We start from the raw sequence: 25,351 nt of genomic DNA, 5'->3' as shown, positions 1-25,351 counted from the left end.
TTGTTTCCACGTTCTTATTATGAATGACAGTGCTGTGGACATAGACAAGTTTTTCTGTGGACCTGTTCTCGAAACAATGTAGAATTGCTGGGTAAAGTGGCAACTCTGTGTAATTTTTGAGGCAATGACAAACTGTTCTCTACAGAGGCTGGGCTTTCCCACCGGCAGTATGTGTGGGTTCCAATCTGTCCACATCCTCTTTAACACTTGCTATTGTGTGTCTTTTATCAGAGCCATCCTAGCAGGTTTGAAGTGATACCTCACTGTGGTTTCCATTTGCATCTTCCTAATGACTATTGATGTTGAGCATATTTTCATGTGCTTATTGGCCATCTGTATATCTTTTGGGAAAATATCTACTCAAAATTTTGCCCATCTTTTCACTGGGTTGTCTTTTTATTATTAAGTCATAATAGTCTTTAAATATGATAGATACTAGACCCTTATCTGATATAAGGTTTGCAAATATTTTCTCCCATTCTCTGGACTGTTTTTTTTCATCTTCTTGACACTACTGTTTGAAGCACAAAAGTGTTACATTTTGATGCAATCAAATTTACCTATATTTGGTTGCTTGGGCTTTCTGGTGTCATATCTAAGAAACTATTGCCTAGTCCAAGATTATAAAGATTTACACCTATGTTTTCGCCTAAGAGTTGTATAGTCTTGACTCTTCCATTTAGGTCTTGGATCCATTTTGAGCTAATTTTCTATTTTGTGTGAGGTAGAGGTCCAACTTCACTCTAGTTTGTGAATATTCGATTGTGCCAGCACCATTTGTTGAAAAAATATTCTTTCCCCATTGAATTGTCGTGGCATATAACTTTATATCTTAAATGATTTATAGCTTGATTGTGGCAGTGGTTACACATCTGTATATATGTTTGTCAAAACTCATAGAACCATACACTAAGAAGAATAAATTTTATTATATGTAAATAATGCCTCAATACACCTGAGAAATTAAAAATTCTACTTTAGAGAAACATTCACATGTAGCACTTACGAGGGTCATATGCCTTACAGTGCGGTGCCATCTGCAATATAAAGAAACTGAAAACCACCAGAATGTTTGTCAAAAAGGAAAAAGCTACATAGGATATAGTAACATCATAAGGTTGAAGATGATACAACATTTCAAAGGAATGTGCTGTATTTTTTATATATATATAATATATAAAGTTTAGAAACATTCTATTAAGCAAAAAGGGTAGGGGCACAATGATTTATACATACTAAACACACATGTAAGTGAACACACATGTAAGTGCCTGAAGGTACTTTTAGTATAGTGAACACACATGTAAGTGCCTGAAGGTATCTCTTAAAAGTCTAGAAAAATACTGAGCACAGTGATAATATCCATTGTCTTCTGGAGAAGGCAAAAGACATCAAGATTTAATAGGGTGGCCAGAAAGGCATTAAACTGTCATTTTCCCTCCAAAGGGAAATCTATGCATTAATTACTTGTGTGATTAAAAATTAACAATGTATAATTTATGTAAGTTGTAAACAGAGGTTAAAAGGATGAAATCTTCGCTTTTTAATACATGTGCTCATTTGTGCATCCCTGTACCCACGCTACAGGTACATGCACATTCACTAACACACACAGAGGTGACCTTACCAATTTGGGTTCTCCATACTTTCCCGAAAGACAGACTCTTCCTTCATGGAGGCATACTGTGTCCACGTAAGGCAGTGACTCCGTATAGCCATGTTTCTTTCCTGAGGATTGAGCCATGATTCCTCTTCTAACTGGATATCGGGTACCTTTAAAATGCTCACCTGTCCAACAGAGGGAGGAGGGCTTTCTCAGTTTAGGGAGAGCAGGTTACGTGACGGTTGTGCCCAGAGGTGCTTTCAGTCTTGGGTAATTTAAGAGGACAAGTGGTCCTGATACATGGATGAAGGCTCACCAATGGCTGTAAGTCCTTGAGCATCAAACATGTTACGACCTTACTAAATGCTGGCGGGGACATGCACATGGCCCAGGATTTATGCAGGCTGCACTGTCCCTGGCCCGAGTTCCCTAAGTGCTGACCACTAAGCAATTGCAGCCTCCTTGGGGTCTCCTCTCGGGCCAGTTACGGCCTCCTTAAATTGATGGATTCTAATTGGGTCCACTTACGGGCTCCCGTGCCCGATGACAGCAGGTAAAGTATTTTCTTCATTTTCAACTCTGTTCAATGCCTAGAAACGTATGCTCTCCTGGGTAGAAGAGACATGGGAAACTACAAAGGCAGAACTGTACAAGTCAGAGGTGTCCCTAAATTATTTAAGAATTGAGATACAACACAAAGTTGAATGCCTTTTTAAATAATAGATTCAAGGCATATATGTAGGGCAAAGGCAGACAGGGTACACCCTCTGCGGGAAAAGCCCATAATAATTTGCTGCACATTTTGCAACACATTTTACCCTCTGAAAAATAAAAGAAAGTTCATTTTCATTATCCTATGAAAGAAAGGTGTTTCTTTCCACACAAGAATGTGGCAGCGTCTTGATTCACGATGAGGAAGTGACAGAAGCCGCCCCCTATTCTGCAAACAGCTCAGCACTGTAATTTGCAAGCTAACAGGCCAGAGCCCAGCTGGGTTCCAAATCACACACAGAATCACTTCCGGATTGAAAACATCATCTGAGACATTTTTAAAAGTGTGAATCAGGATGCTCTCCTCTTATTTCCTAATGGTTCTAAGCAATGTGATTAAAATTTTCCACTTACCTTTTCCCCAACCATCAATCACCAGGTGTGCTGAAGGATTTCAAAGAGAGAAAACAATTTGCCGTCGTGAAGATTTCATCATCAATACCACCACTTTGCAGAAACATACACAGAAGGGCTTACAGAGAGCACTGAGAACATTATGCTTCCTGAAGTAATGGTTCTGACAGTGAAATAGAAACCGAAGCGCTCATCTCCCTCACTAAAGATCTCATTAAATATTTACCACCTGCCCACCTCTGATCATTCTTACCTGAGGGTCATATCTAACCATGGACAGATAAGGAAAGACGGTCACTTCATGTGAAATGTTCAAGGTATCTTTAAATAATTGTAGACCGGTTCTATGTCCACTAAGCCCTTCACAAAACAGAGAGGCACAGGACAGAGAGAAAAGCGGTCTCCGGTGGCATCTGCCACAGCCAAGGCTGGAAATGGACGTTTCCTCCTCTGAAGGGCTACGAGACAGGCGAACTGGGAAAGTTCTAACGCTCCTTTCCATCAGAAAATGCTCTTTTCATAACGACTGGAAAATTACCCAATGTTACACCAAGGCTGATTAAATTTTGAAATGAATTTACCTTCCTTAAAATTTCTGGAACCACGTTTCGACAGATTGCTATCCTCTTTCTATAGATGATTCCTGTTGATACATCTAGAAACAGAAAAATTTCACACTAAAAAAATGTTTAAGGAAATGTACTCTTGTCTTAAGATCAATAAAACTTCTAATGGCAGCTTCCATTTTCTAGATGTAGAAATCATGAAGAAAATATTTAACTCAAAACTTAGTGTCTCTGACCACTTTTCTGGGCCAAATCACTGCAAATATGCTTATCTGTGATCGAGAAATACATGTACAACAGCTACTTGTAAGTGCACATTCTAAATTCAAGGATGAAAGAATCACAAATTGGTCACTGCTGTGAACTATCAATATCGTCACTCCAATGACAATGGCCAATGAGCCTCCTGCTCAACTCCAACAAAGAGAATGTTTTAACAAAAAGAGAGAGAGAGGGAGAGAGAATCTAACATTGTCACCTTCTACACCAAACATGTTTTCAAGCCCAGATTTCTAGCTACAAAATTTAAACTTATAATTAATTATATTAGGCATATTTTTCTCTCATAGGCTTCCTGTGACTGGAACTACTCTGTTTTGGAAGGAAATTTCCAGAGTAGCGCCAGGGATGTTAAAAAAATTGTATGTGTGTGTGTGTGCATGCGCGTGCACACGCACATATGATGTGTATCAATAAATATGAGTTATGAAAAACGGAAACCATGTTAGAGACAAAGATAAACTTTGAAGTGCTGTCGTTTGCTCTGTGAATTACTGTGACTCAGCCACACTCCTACAAGGAACTGGCTATAGAAACCCTACACCTTGGTCCAAACAAGCTTCTGACTGTTCCGAAGCCGCTGAGAGGGCGAGAAGCTGGTTTGTCTTCTCTGCTGACTGGCCCCCCTTTGGCCATCTCATCCAGTGTTTGCAGGACACTAACAAGACGGACTAGCCACTCCTGGTGGCCAAGATGCCCTTGTCAATGGCAGGAGTCATCATTAATGTCCCTATACCACACTCTGGAATACGTACATTGCTCATTTGATTTTCACAACAATCTAAAAGCAGGTTTATTATTTGCCCATTTAACAGATGAAGAAATTGAGGCTGCAAGAAAAGTTAGTTTATATGGATAGTAACAAAATCAGGACTTGAAATCAGATTTCTCTGATGCCAAATTACAAGTTCCTCCCACACTGAGTGCAGATACCCATGAAAATGTTTTTAAAAATATATCTATAAGTTATGGCAGTGCCGAAAATAACCTGACAAGCAAAAGACAGTACCCTGTTCACCAAGCACAGAGAAGGCCTCAGAGTCACGTAATGAGCAGTGGTGTCTCATCCGTTTACTCAGGAGACTCGAGAGCATGTCCGACCAGGGTCTGGGTGTCTCCACAGGTTGAGCCATTGATTGTGTTCATCATTACTGTGCCGTGCCCGGCTCAGTTCTCAAGTTCAAACACTGAAAGTGAAGTGCTTCCCAAGGAGATGCGAGTGACAGAGAACAGTAAAGACTCCCTTACTCTAGTCCAGGGGTCAGTAAACATTTTTGGTAAAGGGCCAGGTGGTAAATGGCTTAGGTTTTGTGAGCCATGTAGTCTCTGTTGTGACAACTCAACTCCGCTCTTGTCATAAGGAAGCAGCTATCAATACAATCTAAACAAAGAGGACTCGCCGAGTGCCAATAAAACTTTATTTACAACAGCAGGCCACTCAAGCATAATCTATCAGTCAATACTGAATCATATTAAGTACAGGTGTGACGCCATAATCTAATCCCTTTACAGTCGCATTTCATATACATGCTATTTGCCGTCCATAAAATGAGATATGGGTAAGTTATCGGGATATAGCCATACGACTTTGGACAAGTTATTTCTTTCTCTACCCTGGTTTCTTTGTTCACCAAAAAGGAGTAATAATAATACCTACCTCATACACTGTTCTGAACATTAAATGAGTTACTAAAAGAAAATGTGCCTGGCACTTACTAAGTGCTCAAAAATGTTTGCTGTTGCAATTGTCACCAGTGATTACTAGAGAAAGAGACAAGAGCAGAGTAGGCAAGCATTCGACCGCTGTAACTGCTGGTGCTCTTTTCCGTCAGTCACCTCAAATACAGAGACACACCTGGTTAAAACATAGTAGGCCACACACGCACGCACGCACACGTTTACAAAAATCGGCATCACTTAATGATCACTGCTGAAGTGAGGTCAATTCAGAGAACTTACCTCTTTTTTCTTCCACAGTTTTGACAGAGATGACATTTTTATCCATGGGGTTGGGATACTGAAAGGGAGCACATAAAGAAGAATTACCATCTGTCTTTTACCCAAGTGAGTTATTTCATAGTAACCACTGTGATGCACAGGAACAGGGAATATTTTCCAAGCGATGTCTACGGCCAGTTTTCTATCAAGAGTCTTAAATTTACTGCTTCGGCCTCAGTAAGTGAGATGCTCTGACCAGCTGGGCCCTAAGAAAATCCAGGCAGAGCCTTCCTCAGATCCAACCTAGCCCTTGATGCACAGGGGCAGGTTAAGTTAAACGAGTCAGTAAATAATGTTACTAATACTGAACTAGCTTTATTCAGTCAGGAGTGTTCTTTCGTGCCGGGCGCTGTGCTAAACACTTTACTTGCACAACGTTCTTTAAATCCTTTAATAGCCTCTTTGTTGTGACTGGGTTGTGTGATATCATTGTCCCACCTTCCAGAAATGGAACCTGAAGGAAGGTCACAGAGCTTAGGCTCCCCCAGCTTGTGGGCGGGAGAGCCAGGAAGTGAAACCAGGCCTTATGCCGAGCGAATCCCTTCACCACCGCCCTGAACCACTGGCCGGGAGCTGGGTTAACCTCGCAGGGGTGCGATGATGGACCTTTCCTCATGGTCTATGCCAGGTCCTCGATAAATAGTTCATTTACTGACTAAATTCCCCTGAAAGACAATTTGGATATAAAGCTGCTAAGAGCTTCCATTTTTGTCCCAGGCAGTTTTTATACATCATTTCAGTTTAGTTCTCAAAAGTATCCCATGAGCTATATGCTGCTTTTTCCCTTTCACATGTGAGAAATCAGGCTCGGATAAAGTAAATAATTTGCTCAAAATCAGCCAGCTAATGAGCGCCGGGACTGTAATTTACCACACTCTCTGCAGCCTTCAAAGCCCGTCCACCCTACCCACACTCAGACCCAACCCTCTCCACTGCCCAGGTGCAAAACGAGAGACTTAGGGAGCAGGAGGGACCTCCTCAAAGCCACAGGACAGGGTGGCTGCTGACTCAGGCCTGCCGAGGGCCCCTTGGGCTCTTTTCCCCAGAGGTTTACTGCTTCGTCATGAGATCAAATCTGAAAATTACAGGAAGTCATATCCAAGACTTCGTATGGTGCTAAGGGGAGGTGAGAACAGCCAGCTTGAACTATAAGTCTTCTGAACCTCATGAAATAGTATGCAAAACTCAGTGAGTATGCGTCTCCCCAACCCTGCAGAGCTGCATGCTCAAGTGTGCATGTATGCACACTCGCAAGAGGCTGAGTGACCAACTGTTGAGGTTGATGGACCTACTGTTTGATTTTCAGGGAAAAGAGTCCTTCCTTTTCACACATTCTTAAAGATATCTGCGGCCCCCCAAAGGACACTGGATCAGGCCAGAGGCTCTATGAGAGCAGGAACACCATCTGTGTAAGTCTCTCCTGTATCCCCACCACCTAGCACAGGTCTGGCACACAGCAGGCCCTCAATAAATATTTGCTGAGCGAAGGAATGAGTTGGAAGATAAACCCCGCTGACCTCAGGGATCAGTTTGGAAAGTGAACCTTACTTCTTATTTGGGGACCAATCCGTGAAGACCAGTCGTAGCCCTCAGCAGCCTCACACCGCCCCATGCCCCGGGCCACAAACTGTCACTCACACGTCCATCCTGGCAACTGCGGGTCTGATAACCAGTCAAAATTGTGGCTTTTGAAATAGGTAGTCATTCACTCATTTTTTTGGCCCTAGAAAGAAAATGCTCAAAACTACAATGACTGCTTTCTTCAAGCTTAGCCTTCAGTACCTCTTGACAGTAATCTCCATTATGGATGGTCAGGTTTAGCTATTCTGTTCCTTGGCAAGAGGCCTCACTCATAAGCACCCGTGACGCAAAGGCAGTATTTCCTCACAGACAAGAGTATGGTGATGATCAGAGGGAAAGGGGCAGGGGAGGTGGAGGAAGGTATGGGGGATAAATGGTGATGGAGGGAGACTGACTTGGGGTGAACACACAATACACAGATGATGTACCCCTGAAACCTACATGATTTTATTATCCAATGCCATCCCAATAAATCATTAAACTTTTTTTTTAATATTTGAAACTAACAGAGATACCCTGAATTGTGTATGAGTTGTGTATGAACTAGAATTTTTACACTAACATAAAATGAGAGTACTTCCTTTACTATAGTCCTAGTTTGTTCATTTTACCCTCATCAATACATCCTGACTGAATATTGTAAACACAATGTAAGTTGTAGAAAGATTACTAAACTAAATTATGAAAGAGGTTGGACTTGTAATCATCGGAGAAGGACAGTGATCGAAGTTTTTAGTTCTTAATATTTGACCAGTCAAATTCCTAAAGAGTACAATAAGGTCAGAAATCTCACACTTTACATGATTGTTATATTTTTTATTAAGTCAAAGGGTGTCTGTTTAAATAACAGTAAAAACTCTCTATTTATTCTTGATTCAATGATTTTTTCAGTAACTACCAGGCAAGACACTGTTCCAGGCACCAAGAATATAGTCATAAAACAAAGGAAATTGTAGCTGCTCAGAGACCTTACATGTTAGTTTGGGGAATAAATGTTATAAATATATGGAGAGAGAGAGAGAGAGAGAATAAATCACAGTAAGGAATAATAGGGGGATGAAAAATTACAAGAGAGACCACTGTAAAACAAATACTTAGAGGTCACCCATTAGACAATACTTATAAATTTAAAAAGTAAAAAGAAAGTTTTATTAACCAAACACAAGAGATCCTGAAAAATTCACTCAATAAAATCATCTGCAAGATTCAAGTCATCTTCCTATACAGCTCCTTTTGGAGCTAGACAGACATGAGTCTCAAGTTACCATACGAGAATGGGAAAAGAAATTAAGTGGTTTATTTACAGAGCTAAAGACCATGACGCAAAAGGCGTAGGTCTGAACTCTTTAAAATTAAGGATTTATTGTGCGGAGGCTCCCCCTACCTGGCATCACTGGAAACGATCTGACATCATCTTGTGGCAACTTGAATATTCATGGTTTAATTCACAAAAAAAGTACCTGAAGTCAAATAAGGAGTTGAGAGAGGGAAAGCTGCTCAGAGAGGGTCACCACTAGTCATGTCTATTTGCAGAGACAGGAAGCAGGTGACCAGATTTTTCTCGACACCTTTCCAAAACGTGTGACAGTGGAATGGATCAAGCTAGGTCAGGCTCAGCCCACTGAAGACTTATTGAGCATTTGCTGGGAGCGTGCAGGGGGCTGCATATCAGGCTGCCATGCGCATCATCTCAGTCAGTCCGCTCCAGAATGAGCAAGCCTATTAACAAGTGTCATGATAAGGAGTCTTTGTGTTAAAAATGTGATGACGTCGTAAAGCCTGCATGCAAGCAAGGTCCCACTGGGATTTGCCAGTCCCCACTCCACACTAGAAACTCTCATGAAAGTAAAGTGGTCTGATGACCCAGATATCTTCCAAAAACCCTGGCCACCCTAGGACTTGGCTCAGTGGATCACGAACTGCAGTGGTACGATTTGCAGAGGTAGACATCTGTATGATTAGTCCTGAAAAGATGACTAAAATATGGCTGGTATATTAACACATCTGTTTCATAAGCACTAAGGGAGTCTTTGCTACCCAGCCTGCTTCCAAACCTGTAACGCAAAAGGGTAGAGCTGCTGAAAAGAGTTCTCAGCTACACAAAGAAATCAGCACGGGCCATGCCAAATTCCCTTTAGGAGTTACATTAGTCTATCTCAGAGGAAAAGCAAAGCTAATTTTAAGCCGGTATCAAAAGGGTCATTGACTCATCAAAATTTCAATGATAAAGGACTGTGTTTAAGTCAACAGATGTTTTGAATGGCTGTCCTTTCGGGCCAGTAGGATGATGAAGTAGAAAAGACACAGGGCAAGGAGCCAAGACATGCAAAACCACAACGCTGCCACCTATGAAGCCAGCGTGGTGGACCAGCAGATGAGCCTCAAAGGCCCGCTGGCTGGGCTCGCATGCTGAGCAAAGGCCGACCACCACCACAACACCCTCGTTCATTCAACAATGTCCTAATAATTGGAAATGACATCATGAAGTTCTTTGAAAGGAATAGTTTACAATTGTGGTACAAAGGAAAATCCTCTTATCTCAGTATTAAATGCATACATAAACCTAATGCATTAAAGATACAATCAAAGTCTCCCAAATAACTGACCAGTAGTCTTCGAAAGTGCCATGGTCCAGAAAGACTAATGAACTCTCCCATGTTGGAGGAGACTAAGAAAGAACAAACTATTCAGTATGTGCAATGTGGGATCCTGGATTGGGTCCTATTCTGGAAATACGATATTGGTGGACAAGTGCCAATTTTTGAATGAGGTCCTTAGATTGGCTAACACTGTATCAATGTTATTTCCATGGTTTTAAAAATTATACAGTGGTTTGAGGAAGTTGGGTAAAGAGTATACCGGAATTCTTTGCTGTTTTTACATTTTAGAAGTCAAATTACTTTTAAATTAAAAGTTAGGAAATAAAAAGCAAAATGAAAATAAAGGCACTAAGTGGTGAAACAGAATGAGTTTTAGAATCCAAGAGACCTCAGTTTGAAGGCCAGCTGTGGGGGTCTTGGGCAAATTAATTTAATCTCAGTCTGCCTTAGTTTCTTCATCTGTAAAACTAGGCAAAAATACCTACCTCAAAGAGTTGATACAGGAATTGAAGGAAACAGTTTTAAGTAAAGTACAACACCTGGTACCGTGCAGGTCCTCGATAGACAGTAGCTGGTTTTGCTACCAAAGAATGAACCAAGTTTTTGAAAACCTGGTTTCAAAGCTCCAGTCTTTATCTTGCAATTGGCTGTGATGAGGCATTAAACATACTACTGGTATCCGTCTGCAATCCAAATATATTTAAATGATGACTTAAAAATTATTGGGAGATATCCTTTACTCTCCTAAGCTAGCAAAGCCTCACACGCCCATGCTTTAGCAATTCAGATTTTGTATAAGAAACCACAAGGCCTCCCTGGCTCAGTCCTCCCTGCCAGCGCTGGAGAAAAGCATCGCATTGGAGAACTAGAGACTTACTTCTTTAAAAAAGACAACAAACTGTTAGTATTCTAAAAGTTCTCATAGATTTGTAAGTAAAATGCAAACCTTGCCTCACACTGTACATCAGTGTTACGTCCCTGAGAAAGCACTTATCACAAAGAATTAACGTATTTCCCTCTGCCACCCTCGACTGACTGCAAGCTTCTCAAGGCCAGGGCTGTGGTTTATTTATCTTCTCTCATCTAGGGCACATGCTTAGGGACGCCTATTAGTAGACACAGAATGAATGTTTAACTGTTAGTACTTAGATAGCTAAAAATCTCTTGCCTTTTACACACTGATTAAGCTACAATCTCCATAAGTTACCAACTATACTTTCACGTTATTTAAATGACATTTTAAAAATAAACCACAATTCAAATATGCAACTTTATTCATGCTCACTCCCTCCTTTATTACTCCAAGTTAGTAAACATTTCTGCAGACTGTTCCCGGTGTTTTATTTTTAGGTTCGTGGAATAGATAGAGCACATTAGTAGTAGTAGTACGAGTAGTATTATCACAATTTTTAACAAGTACCTACTGTGTGCCGACATTAAGCTACATATACGCAGCTACATGCATTATCCAGTTTATTTCCCCCAACTGCAGAAGAGAGTTATTCTGCTTATTTTGCAAACGGAGACACAGAAAAACAAACCGACATGCCTAAACTCAGAGCTGGACGCCCTCCGCACCCCGTCCGTGTCAGAGCCCAAGCTCCCAGCTGTGTGCCATCCTCCCCCATCGTGCCTAATCTTCTAGAAGAATTGAGGATTGGAAGGTAAAAGGGGAGAAACACTATTACAGTGTGAGCCAAAAGATAAACAGCCATTAGGTTAAACAGGCTTATCATTTGTCCAATCATTTATTTTGGAAATGTGGGATCAGCCCAAATATTTCAGGAGCTCTGCAGGCAGAGGCAGTCCAGTGTCAGATTTCCAAGGGGGGAGAGATAGGATCAGAAGTGGAAACGTTATTAATTACCCAATCAACTTTCCACTCTAAATGGAAATAGCCATGCATAAATCCCCTTGATGATTTTAGGGGTAAACATTCACACCATTTTGTTCAGCACATCAGACTTCTGGCTAGAATAAATAAAACCCGAGGCCACTGTGTTGAAGCAAAGAAATTATTTTAATCTGTCCATTTTATTACAGTCCCCAAAGTAAGGACATGTTACTGAATGCCACGCTGACTTGGTCTGACATTATATAAAGCTAAATTCCAGGAGAGTGCATTTCATTCATTCACTCACTCACTCACTCATTCATTCATTCATTCATTCAATAAGGATCTACTGAGTATGTACTATGTTCCAGCGTCTCTTTCGGTACTTGGGATACATCACGAACAAAGGACAAAATCTCTGCCCATGAAGCTTACACTCTATTCACAATGACTCTTTTGTCTCTAGCATACAAAATAAATAAACACATAAATAAATCAACCTACAGTAGGAAAATCTCTGGCCTCATTTGAGAATAAACAAGAATATCCAGTCAACACAATGGCTCTGGGTCCGTTCTAATGACTTTAAATTTCAGGTATCCAGGTCGTGAAAGGCTAGCCTATTAAACAGACCCATGTGGGCTTCCAGAGATGAGTGAGCTTCTAGACTGTTATATCCATCACTTCAACTTTGTGCTCACCTTGCCATAGAAAGAAAGAAAACAATATATACTGTTGAGTGCATTGACACTATAGTTCATGGAAAGCACAGTGTAGCATTTGAGGAAGAAACCATGTTGGGTTCCATAGTATCCACTGTGAACAGAGTCCATTGGGAAGAGTTCATGAGCAACGAGTGTTGTTTGTTTTCAAGGTACCGCTTTGCTTTGAAAACATGTAGCTAATATTTTGCCTGTGGTACCCACCAGGCAGGTGTAAGAAGAACAAATATTTCTCAGGTTTTAAAAATAGTAGTATATTATAACTTGGAAGGCAAGTCCTAACATACCAAAAACCATAGATCAGTAGACTCTATTTAAAATAGAACCTCCTCAGCGCAGAAGAGGTTTCAAACATACCATTGTGCAAAATCAGGTTAAATGCTTCCCAGAGATCCTTATACGAGTCACCCTTCTGCCAAGTGCTTTCCTTTGAAAATCCTACATAAATACTTAAAAAAGTGTATTTTGCCGAAAAGATCATTCTTACTACTTCAGGCTTAGAAAAAGCTTATGCCTGCCACACTGTTCCACATTTGATCTTCCCAGCACCCCTGGGAGATGGGCGGGGCCCCTGGCATCCACAGATGAGAAATTAAGACAGCAGCGCTGCCTTCCACAGTTGTGTGCATTGCTCACTGCACAAGGGCTCCCTTGGCCTGGCACTGTGGCCACCTGGAGGAAGGAGTGTTTTTTCTCATTGGCAGAAACGGGCCCGTTTACTCTCCTCTAGCCCTGTTTACTGTGAGCTCGTGGGACAGAACGCCCGGATGATGCCTCTTTCTAATCCACACAAGGGCACTGCATAGGCTGGTGAAAACTGTTTCCCAAGGCCACCCCAAAACTGCTTTTAATGGGGACAGCACAATGACTGGAATCCAGGTCTACTGACGTCTGGTGCGTGGCTTTCGATAACGTAAGGCGAAAATCCTCACAGCCATTGGATCCTCCCAGGGATCTGTGAAGAATGTTTTTGAGTGGAAAAAATGGAAGTGTAGTATTGTCCACAGTGCTAACACTGTGCCATCACTAGGCCTTTTCTGCAAATGTTCTCCTTCCCTTTCCCCAACCCCACCTTCCAAAATGTTCCCCCCAGTCTTTACGTACCATGAGGCAGGCACTCTGCTAAGTGTTCTGTAGAATTCTTCCAGACCCTAACTGAATGCATCTATACAGGTGACCTCCGCTCAACACACAAAGCGCACAAAAACCTCCCAACTGAGCCCTGTCAACCACAGAATCATAAGAATTAAAATTCTATCATTGGTTTAAGCTACTACATTAACAAGGGTGACTTGTTACACTGCAGCAGATAACTGAAACACTGTATTTTCTCACCCTATTATACAGCAAAGCTCTACCCTTATATCAGTCACAAAAAGTCCACACAGATGAATAAACACTGAGAGAAATCTGTGGACAAAATAATACAGAGATTGGATGAAGGGAATAGCAGAGTTGATTCTGAAACATTTTACTCCGTCAATACAATTGGTTGTCTGTATCCAACCTATTACGGATTAAAAATAGTACAAAAAAAAAAAATCCCAGACAGTTCCAATAAGCAAAACTTGAATTTGCCACACACTGAGCACTATGCTGAACCTATGCAAATGAAGTCATGTATAGGCACACCCTACGGTAGCCTATATGCAAGTATAGTTTATATGCAAATACTATGCCATTTTTTATAAGGGACTTGAGCACCTGCAGATTTGGGTATGGGAGCAGGGGGTGGTCTTGAAACCAATCCCCAGGGATACCAGGACTTCAGGAGGCCTCCCTGCTATATTCAATCACAGCACCATGAACTTTTCCTATTTAAATACACATCATGAATTGAAATTATGTTCATTTGTTGGTCATTTATTAATGTCACTCTTATCCATGAGAGACCAACAACTCCAAGAGAAGAAAGCCCAGCACACAGAGGAAAGTATTTCTAAACTCTTGTCGAATGAAAAAAGAAAAAAAAAAAACCACTTAGCCCAGAACCTTGACACAAGCCAAGCACTTTAAATGAGAGCTTGGCATTGTGCTCCGTGCTTCTGCAGAAGTGAGTCCTGCCCTGAAGCAGCTTAGAGTCTAGTGAGGGCAAAAAACACACGCAGAAGTAACTCTCCAACAGTGTGGAAGGGGGTCCGTAAGGCCTAGACAAAGTGCCCCTCCAGTTCTGACACAGCAGAGATCACCTCTTGACAAGGACAAGCCACAAAGGCTTTCCAAGGAGCAGTGGCATTAGAGAATCCACCCCCAAAGGGCCCCTCCTCACAGGAAATGGGTGTTGGCTGCTTATCTTTGGGGCCCAGAAGCCTGGCCTTAGGCAAGGACTACACCAGATCCATAATGCATGCTTTATTCATTTATTCATCCATCATTCACCAGACTTTTTTATTGAGCACCTAGTGGATGCTAGGCACTCTTCTAGATCCTGGAGGTCAATGAACAATACAAGGCAGCATCGCCCGGGGCAGGCCTCCGCAGTGGTATCCTGTTCATCAGCATCCAATTCACTCCTTTGGGACCTGGGCCCCTAACTTGGTCATCGTTGCTAATAAAAGTCAAGTCTTACCACTGGAAAAAAACCCACCTTCCTCCCCCAGCCTCTCCCCTAGTTTTGCTTCTGAGTAGCATACGGAGCACACTGCCTGATGGCTGCTTAATGCGAATTCTTGACATCTTGCTTAAGAATGTGAAAGCTGAAGGGAAAACTAAAAGACCTCTTGTACAAATAATCAGCTTAGAAGCAGATACTGGGGCCCACAGAGAAAATGACCTTTGACCAAGGTCATCAAGTGAACTAATTAAAGGCAAAGCCAGACTAGAGTCCAGGGGCCCCACCTCCCTGGCCTGGGTGCTTTTGATTGTTCAAAGAAATTTCCCATTCTCCTGTCCCCAGGAGCCGCAGGCCTCGCAAGCGCCTTTGGGACAAAGAGGGCCACCGAGGACCGAGGCTAGGGTCCTCACTCGGTCATAGTACCCACACAACAACATGGGGAGGACTTATTAAGCATCAGTCACTGTGATAAGCATTTTGCATGAATTATCTCAGTCAATTTCTCACAGCCAACCCTTTGAGTTGATACTAATGATGTTCCCCATTCCACAGATTACAAAACTAAGGCAGGAGCAGCATAGCAATCTGCCCAAAGTCCCAGGGCTGATCAATAAAAGAGAGAGCAGGGAGGCGAAGGAAAGAATGCACAGTAAACTAAGAGGTCGGCTACAATGGCCCCTACGAGCTTTTAACGGGTCACTGATGTACTAGAAATACCGACAAGCCCTGTACAACATCAACAGGGCTCCAGAGCTGGGTTTCCTGTAACTCTCCTCATAAACCTCTCTCCCCCTTCTCCTCCCTGGAGCAGTGCGTGAGGCCACACACGGAGCCTTTCCTTCAGCCAGAGCTGGGAGCCTTCGAGGAACCCGCACCTCCACCCTCGCCCAGCACCTCCAGGAGGCACAGGGCAGCTGGGGGAGGGGGTCGTGGGCGCGGACCTTCGCGGGTGGAGAAGAGCGGAAAGGGAACAAGAGGTGAAAACAGGGGCGGGGGGGGGGGGACCAGGAGGAGACAAGAGTGGCGAAGAAGGGGGACAAGAGGGGAGAAGAGAAGACTGGAAGGGACGAGAAGGGCAAGGGAGTTGGGGAGAAGGGAGAGGGGGCAGCAGCGGGGAGCCGGCGCCCTGAGCGCAGACAGCTGGCCGGGCGGAGACAGCGCGGGAGAACGCGAGCCCCGGCCGGACCCGAGCGGAGCGGGTACCTTTCGGAGGAAGCTGGCGACCACCTGCTCGAAGGGGTACTTGTACACCTGGTGCACGTCCACAGTGACCCCCATCCCCGCGCGCCCGCCACGCCTCCGCCAGCGCAAGACACCCGAGCTCCGCCCTGACCGCAGGCGTCCACACGCGGGCTGCCAAGGGGGCGTGGGGTTTTCCCTTCTTTTTCAAACTTTCGAAACTTTATTGTCCCCTCGGAGAAACAGACAAGCGGTCATGCCCCCGCCCTCTTCCGCCACGGTCCGGGATGGGCTGCAGGGCGCGGGAGGCGCACCGAGAGCAGGCGGGGTCCTGCTCCCCTCCGCCTGGTGGCGCCTGGAGGCGCCAGGAGCTACCTGGCCGGCCTGCAGACCGAAGTTTCTCGGCCCGGGAGCTGCCACGCCCTGAGCGGAGCCTTGGACTTTGGAACTTGTGCTTTAGTGTCATCACCTGGTCTGGGGCCACACTGTAAGCCTTAAGCTGCTGTTGGCGACCCTCAAAAAGTAACAAATACGGTAACTACTCACCCCCCAAGCTTAGGAGTAACATAACCCTCCTCCGTGTTAAGCACAGTGTGACAAAAGCCAACAACTGCGTTACTCACAGGACCCTGGCAGCTGGGTCTCAAGCGCAGTAAAAATTGCCTGTGTCACCTAAAAGTGTCCAGGAAGTAAAGAACTGGGCCTTAGCGTAGCTGGCTGCAAAACTTCCTATGTTTTTAAAGATTCAACACCACGGAGCAAGGAAAAAGGGGTACAAAAAGAATTTTGAGTATTCTTCACTCGGACAGTGCAGATTTTAGGAAAAGGAGCAAGTCAATCCATTCATTCGTATTACTTACACACACCTACTGTGCACCAAGCACTGTGGAACGGCGCTGGATTCAGCGGTATATAAAACAGTCAGTATGATGGGTAAGCCCAGCGACTGCACATCCAATGAACAGAATAGGAAAATAAACAGAATAATGGTTTGAAGTCACAGGGGGAAGGTAGGGCATGATGTTAGCTAGGATGAATAAGGAAGGTCTGTGAGGTGCTGACTTACATTTATATTTTTATAATCTCACTTGCCCCTGTCACACATGGGTCACATTTGTCTGGCAAGAGCCTAGCCTTGGATAAACCCAGCTGTCCAGTCACTCACTGCTTCACCCGAGCCTCTGAATTAGACTGCGGGAAAATACGCGCCCACTGTTGTCAGGCTTCTTTTGAATTCGTAGCCACTAACCTCAACGGGCTTTTTAATAGTGCTGGACAAAAATGCCACATTCGTCTAGTCCATTTTCTGTGCCACGGTCCTCCCACCCCAAACCACCGCCACCTCTCTTCCCTGCCTCATTCTCGAGTGCGTATCTTGCTTTCTTTTTCACTTAGTAAATAGGAAACCTCTCTCTACCACATCTTATCTACCCACCTGTCCTAATGCCCCGCCTTCTCTCCTGTTCTTCTGGATGAATTGTCGGCCCTTAACTGAGGGCCTGCCTCTCCACTTGGCCATTAAATCCAGCAGAGGTCTGGCAAATGGCTAGCGAACAGCTCTCGGGCCCCAATTTCTAATGCTTGCGGTTTCTGTGGTGTAACTACCCCACTATGGCCAATTTCAAACCACCGACCTGATGCCACTAAACGCAGCATTGGGAATACAAGTGCAGGCATGCACTGTTGTGTGGCATTTCCGCCTTCCACCTATAGCAGACATAACCACAAGAACATAGATCATGATAAAGGTAGTAACATCATTAGGAAGGGTGAGTTTTGAATACCTATTACCCTTTAAAATATAGTTAACCTAACCGTAAATTTATAAAATTTAATAATAGCTATACTTAACAACCAGCTGACAGGGTTTAGAACACAGTACCCGAAAATACGGCATCTTGGCATATGGAACATTTTAAGCAGAGGGAGTTTGAGAAAACAGAAGAAATAGAAGTTTCTCTCTGACCTTCGCTTCCCTTCTGTCCTGAAGCCTGTCATAAAACCTGCCTGCGAGAAGTGCCTGCCCTGTGCTAGGGAGAAAGGAGCACACTTCACTCCAGGGCAGAGGGTTCACAAAAAGAATCGCAACAAACAGGACTTGCTACATTTCCCCCAGTTTATTACACTTCCCTCATACTATTTGTCCTATCATATTCCTACATGACTGTCCACTTTTCATCAAACTCAGAATAAAAACACTTCGGTTTCACCATTTCTACAGGACTGTATTTCTTTACAAAGGTTCCTTATCAGATAAAACTTATGGTAAGCAAATAATTCATGCTTTTCTCCTACTTACATGTCGTTGGTTTAATTTTCAGACCCAGCCAGGGACCTTCAGAGGGTCAAAGAAAACTTTTTTCTCCCCTACACAGCAATATGGCATCACTAAAATTTCCTTGTCCTCTTTCTTATTCAAGGACATCTCTCTAGTACTATCTCCCCCTCTTTCTTACATCCTCAGTTTTGCCTCTACTGGATCAGTCTAAACAGCGCACAAGTACACTGTGATTTCTCCTGCCTTAAAAACATCTACTCTTAACCCCCTATCTTCCTCCAGCTCTCTTCCACTTCTCTGCTCCATTTTGCACCTCAGAAAAGTTGCCTATAATCTCTTGAACCTATGAAATTTGGGCCCCTGCCACTCCACTGAAACTATGAATGTCAAGGTCAACAATTGCTAAATTGCTAAATCCAATACAGTCATACGCCACTTGGGGAGATGTTCTCAGAAATGTGTCCTTAAGCAATTTTGTTGTGCAAACACAGTAGAGTTCACGTAGACAAACCTCAGCGGGATAACCGACCACACACGTGGCCTATTGCTCGTAGGCCACAACTGGCACAGCGTGTTACTCTGCAAAATAGCATGAGATTAAAATCAAGCACAAGAAAAAACAGCGCCATCAAAAGACGTGGTAAACACGAGATGTGTGAGGCTGCCCCCAGCATTGCACGGCAATACTGTTTTCCAGGACACTTATTTTATATAATTAGAAAGAGTATGCTCTAAAATAAGGATAAAAAGGATAGTCAATACAGGAACCAGTAACATAGCTGATTATTATCATTTTTCAAATATTATGTTTACACCAGCATCCCCCAAAGCACATGAGTAATGTGTTGCGCTGGAACATTATGATGGCTGAGACGTCACTAGGCAATAGGAATTTTTCAATTCCATTATAGTCTATGGGACCACCATTGTAAACACAATCCATCATTGACAGAAACACTGTTAATGGGCATATGGCTGTATGCCCTTTAATCCCCACCTTACTAAACCTGTGGGCAATATTTGTTTAAGGACTGGGGTAGAGCTTTAGGTGCCAAAGCCATTGTATGTTGAATGTATGAATAACGTAACTGTACTGTATCATCAACCCCTCCTGACAGGAAAAAAAAAAATCCTCCCTGGGGACCACACTGGCTCATACAGGAGAGATAATTTACTTGCTGGAGCTTAAGGTGCCTGTACCTGACTCTACTACCAGAGCAGCTGAAGACTGAGTGTGAAACACAAGTCCCCTGCCAAGCTGGTTCCTGTGCCCTGCTCCACCGTGACCACCGATTTCACCCAGAATGCATCCTTGGGCAGCTGCTTGCCAGCTCCCAATTAACTGGCCAGAAAACACCAAGGTTGTGTCCTGAAGGATTAAAGGACCTAGCACCTGTTGGCTCTATTTGGCCTGGTTGGCTGAGTGACCAGTGTAAGAACAAATGCCACTACTCATTTCAAAGACACTGGGGCGCTCAAGGTTGAGACGTGTCCAGGCTGGTCTCTGCATCCAAATTTCCCCTTTTTATAAGGACACCCACCATATGGGATTGAGGCCTGCCCTACCGATCTCATCTGTTTACAGGCAGAATTTTGCTCCCTCAAAATTCACATATTCAAGTTCTAACCCCAGTACTTCAGAATGGGGCTATATTGGGAGGTCAGGCCTTTAAAGAGATAATTAAGGTAAAATGAGGTCATATGGGTGAGCTCTCATCCAAAAGGACTAGTGTCCTTGGAAAAAGAGGGGATTAAGACACACTTGAACAGAGGGAAGAGCATGTGAAGACAGAGAAGACGCCCACCTGCAAGCTGGCGTGAGAGGCCTCAGAAGAAACAGCACCTGTTTTTCCTTTTTTTTTAGCGTTAGGAGATGTAGTATATATGAGTTTATATCCTTTTGTTATGTTCTGTAACAAATCAAGAGCATTATCCTCAAAAATATTATTTTAATATTAATTATATACCATTACATAAATGAACCATAATTTTACATTATTTTTGTATCTTTTAAATTTTATAACTCTCGCTGTCATGGAAATCCTTGTGGGTAAATTTTCGTCAGCATGTTTTATTGCTATTTAGTTATTTATTTATTTATTGAATTTATTAGGGTGATAATGTTTAATAAAATTATATAGGTTCCAAGTGTACAATTCTATATTACATGATCTGTATATTGTATTGTGTATTTGCCATCCAAAATCAAGTCTCCTTTCATCATCATTTATCCCCCTTTACCTTCTTTTACCTGCACCCATCCCCCCTTCCCTCTGGTTATCACTATGCTATGTGTGTCTATGAGTTTTGGGATTGTTTGTTTGTTTGTTTGTTTGTTTGTTTTGCTTAATCCCTTCACCTCTTTTCTCCCAGGCCCCTCATCCCCTCCCCTCTGACAGCTGTCAGTCTGTTTTCTGTGTCTATGAGTCTGTTTCTATTTTATTTGTTTATTTTGTTCATTAGATTCCACGTATAAGTGAAATCATATGGTGTTTGTCTTTCTCTGACTGGCTTATTTCACTTAGCGTAATACTCTCCAGGTCCATCCATGATGTCACAAAAGGTAAGATTTCCTTTTTTTATGACTGAATAGTAGTCCACTGTGTAAATGTACCACAGCTGTTTACCCAGTCAGCTACCGAGGGGCGCTTGGGCTGGTTCCAGATCTTGACTATTGTAAATAATGCTGCTATGAACGTAGGGGTGCATGTATTCTTTCGAATTAGTGTTTCAAGTTTCTTTGGATATATTCCCGGAAGTGGAATCCCTGGATCATAGGCAGTGCCATTTTGAATTTTTTGAGGGATCTCCACACTGCTTTCCCCAGTGGCTACACCAGTCTGCATTCCCACAAACAGTGCACGAGGGGTCCTTTTCTCCACATTCTCACCTGCGCTTGCTGTTTGTTGATTTATTGATGATAGCCATTCTCCCAAGTGTGAGGTTATATCTCATAGTGGTTTTAATTTGCATTTCTCTGATAATTGGTGACATTAGCCTCTTTTGATATGTCTATTGGTCATCTGTATGTTCTCTTGGAGAAGGGTCTATTGAAGACCTTCGCCCATTTTTTAATTGGATCATTTTGGGGGGGTAGGGGTGTTGAGTTGTATAAATTCTTTATAAATTCTGAATATTAACCCCTTATCAGATATATCATTGAAAAATATATTCCATTCAGTGGGTTGTCTTTTCATTTTGTTGACGTGTTTCCTTTACTGTGCAAAAACCTTTTTATTTTGATGTAGTCACACTTGTTTATCTTTCCTTTTGTTTCCCTTGCTTGAGGGATATATCAGAAAAAATATTGCCACAAGAATTATCTGAGATTTTACTACCTATGTTCTCTTATAGGGTTTTTATGGTTTCAAGTCTTTGACCCATTTTGAGTTTATTCATGTGTGTCATGTAAGAAGGGAGTCTAGTTTCATTTTTTTGGCTCATATCTGTCCAATTTTCCCAACACCATTTATTGAATAGACTGTCTTTACCCTATTGTATGTTCCTGCCTGCTTTGTCAAATATTAATTGACCATAAAGGCATGAGATTATTTCTGGACTCTCTATTCTATTCCATTGATCTATATGTCTGTTTTTATGCCAGTACCAGGCTCTTCTGATTACTGTAGCCTTGTAGTATAGTTTGATATCAGGTAGCATGATTCTTCTAGCTTTGTTCCTCTTTCTCAAGATTGTTGTGGCTATTTTAGGGTCTTTTGTGATTCCATATAAGTTTTTGGAATATTTGTTCTAGTTCTGTGAAATACACCATTAGTATCTTGATAGGAATTACATTGAATCTATAGATTGCCTTGAGTAATATTATTGCTGTTTTAGAACAGTGTCCTGAACAGGTGGTTGCTGGATAAAAAGATAAGACCATTTTACCATGTGTAGCCACCAGAACCATGATAAAGTAAATTTCTGTTGTTTAAGCCACCCAATCTGTATCCCTTTGTTATGGCAGCCCTGGCAAACTAACATATTATTACATATTACATTATGTTGATCAGCTGCTAAAATTCTCTTTCCAAATGAGGCCACGTTCACAGGTACTGGGCATTAGGACTTCAACACCTTTTGGGGGTCACACCAGACACAGACAAGCAGGGACGGAAGAGTAAGAGTTTGGCCCCAGACCTACCATCTCCAAATCCCATGAGTTCCCTGCAGCACTTTCTTGAATTTTCTGAGCTCCTCCAGGGTCCTTCCATTAACTCCCCCTTTGTGCTGAACTTAACTTGAGTTGAGTTTTCTATCACTCTCTACTGGGACTCCTACCTAATATGATGTGGAAGAAAAATTTAGCCATTATGAGTTCATGTGCCAGAGGAAAAAGAAAAAGAAAAAAGAACCATTTATTACCAGGTCTTTTTCCATCTCCAATCAGCCCTGCTTCTGAGACCTTTGAAAGTTGAGCTGCCTTTCACATTTATATTTTCCACTCTTGGTTTTTTTCTCTTTTCACATTGATTGCTTAGAAATCCAATAAGAATTTTAGTCATTTTGTTTGCTTAGTAAAACTGCATTCTTTAAGGCCAATTCAGCTCACAATATTAGTACAAGAGGGGAAATTTTCTTTATAATAGCAGTAGCAATTAATGGCATGCATTTTAAAAGAATCTATTTAAGATATTTCCTATCTGGGAAGACCAGCTTTAAAAGGCTGATCTCACACTAGACTGAAGACCTGAAATGACTGAGGGGTAGCTGTGGCCAAAATACAGAGACTAATAATAAAATCAAAGGCACACAGAGAGAATTTCAAATGAAGTGTGACTTAGAAAGCTAGGGGGCAACATAATCAGCCTCAATGTGAGTACGTTTGCCAAGCCTTTTCCCTTCCTACAGGATTTTTCTAGGGGAAGGAAGTGGGAGCAAAAAGATAATGGAGGGGTCCAGGGGAAGCAGGGAGGAGAGAAGGTGGGACGGAGGCACTAATAAGGGCACCAGGGCAAAAGAAGGGTAAGATGAGGGACAGATAACAAACATAACAGAACTTAATTTGGCCTTGAATTATTTATTACATTATTTTTCTCAAAAGACTCCCCCATTCATGAGATCAGACAGAAATGAGAACGTTTCAGCCATTGACTGAATAATGACAGCTATCAGATATTAAGTCCATTCCCAACTCCAAAGGGCTTTCTGCCTCTGGAGCTGGGAATGGCTTTAGATATTCAGTCTTAGCAACAATCTGAAGAAGTAGCATTTGTTTTAGACAGGGTTCCCTGGAAACAGACTTTGAGACATGAAGTTACATACAGAAGGCCTGGGGGTGATTTTGGGAGACACAGCCATAGGGAAATGAAGACTGCATGATTGGGCAAAAAGATGATCTGTCTGTCCCAAAATGTGGCCCCAGTCGGGACCTCAGCCTATCCTATAGGAAGCTCTGGTACTGGGTGACTCCACTGAGGTGAGGGGATTGAATGAGGCAATGCCCTTGCAATGCGAGACAGTTCCCAGTAGCTTTTGGGGGTGGGCGGCGAGGGGGTAGCACAGGCCCTGAAGCAGGAATCTGGGTGGAGCACTACCACCTCCATTACCATTATTACCCACAGTTTACAGGCGAGTGAGTTGAAGCTCCCAAAGAGAGTAGAGTCCAGTCTCTCCAAATTTTTATCTGCAAAGGTATTAACTAACAGGTGCAAAGTCACTGAAAGAAAATAAATCATTTGAAGTCAGAACACACAAGAGTGCCCAGATTAAAAGCACTGATATTTCTAGAGAAAGCAAAAGCCAATCAAAAGAGGTACTGGTGATTTATCAAACCAAGAGAAAATAAAATTCAAGACGTAAACATAGGTACCGGAGAGATTACCCCATAAGTAATTTGGGACTTTGAATAATTCTTTCCTCATTGGAAAAAAAAATGTTGTTTTCCTAAAATGGTCACATCAAAATTATCCTAAGTCATCAAGCAACTGATGATTCCCATTTTTGTCTGCTCACCAAGCAAGCTGATCTTATGAATAAGAGCATTTCTACTTGGTGTGGTAGTAGAATCTCAAAGTATAAAGTGGTTCCTAATTTTGTTTTAGTTTCCCAATTCCTTAAATGACTATTGTAGATAATATTATTGCAGTGGTTTTGTGTACTTGGTTACTCCAAGTCTATCCCTCAGACATGGACCTTCTCTAAGTTTAGAGATGAGATAAAATGGGCTAAGCATGCAAGTCAAAGGGTTAATTCCAGGGATGTAGCAAATATACCTATGTCACATGCACTCCTAACACTATGCTTACATGTGACCAGGCATAACAGATTCGCTTTTTGTGCTGTAGTTATTACTACCACTGTGTTACACATGGTGACCAGGAGGCTGGGCCAGCCTGTAGTTTCTGCGTAAAATAACATTCCAGTGATGTTCTCAGACTCTCCCTGGGATGACCAATTAAACAACGGTTGAAAGATGGGGAGATCATCCTTAGTCCTCCTAAGATGCTCATTAGTCCAACAACAGCTGCTTCCCTACCCTCAGAGTTGGAATGAAGAGGAAGCTTAAATGCCAATTTCTCTGGGCACAAATCTTAAAAGATTGACTCATCTGCCACGACATATGATGCCAACCAGCCAAAAGGTGCCCCATGACCTGGGAATGAATGACGAATATCAGTGCTTACAATTACTCAGCGAGGGGACTCCAGCAGAGAGGGGCAGGCCCCCCGCCCCTGCCCCCAGCACTCCTGGGACTGGATGGAGTCCATGGTCATTTTACCAAGAGAGAAGACAATTAACAAGGAAAAACTGGTTGTGCTAGTTCATGGGACAAGCATTTCTAGGACTCTAGAGGCTTCAATAAGTTGGATAAATAATTCTTTGTTAGGTCTATTTGCTATCCATTCTTTCTATCAGTACGTATGAAGCGTCTTCTCCGTACCTGGCACAGAATGCGTTAGAATGTAAAGAAAAAAACACAGTTCCTCTTTCAAAGGACAGGCTGAGCATTGTGGCCATTCACTCTGCATCCCTCCTACCCTTCTGTCTTCCGAATAGAATCCTCTTTCCCTTCCCGTTTTCACCCTGCTC

General features: G+C 42.6%; 1 protein-coding gene across 1 annotated transcript in view; it reads right to left on the bottom strand.

Moving 5' to 3' along the window:
- The window catches only part of PRELID2 (PRELI domain containing 2), a 62,675-nt gene extending 46,531 nt beyond the window's left edge, over positions 1-16,144 (bottom strand). Inside the window, exons 1-4 of the mRNA XM_054567939.1 lie at positions 16,066-16,144; positions 5,533-5,590; positions 3,310-3,383; positions 1,628-1,788 (exon numbers count right to left, since the gene is read on the bottom strand). Coding sequence (XP_054423914.1) covers positions 1,628-1,788; positions 3,310-3,383; positions 5,533-5,590; positions 16,066-16,140 — 368 coding nt within the window. The 5' untranslated portion in view covers positions 16,141-16,144. The remainder of the gene's footprint in view (positions 1-1,627; positions 1,789-3,309; positions 3,384-5,532; positions 5,591-16,065) is intronic.
- Between the last annotated feature and the right edge of the window lie 9,207 nt (positions 16,145-25,351).

The sequence above is a fragment of the Pteronotus mesoamericanus genome, unplaced genomic scaffold (genome assembly GCF_021234165.1).
Source record: "Pteronotus mesoamericanus isolate MK-2021 breed Mesoamerican mustached bat unplaced genomic scaffold, CSHL_Meso_final contig_2, whole genome shotgun sequence".
NCBI lineage: Eukaryota > Metazoa > Chordata > Mammalia > Chiroptera > Mormoopidae > Pteronotus > Pteronotus mesoamericanus.
This window is presented reverse-complemented; position numbering and strand designations above follow the sequence as displayed.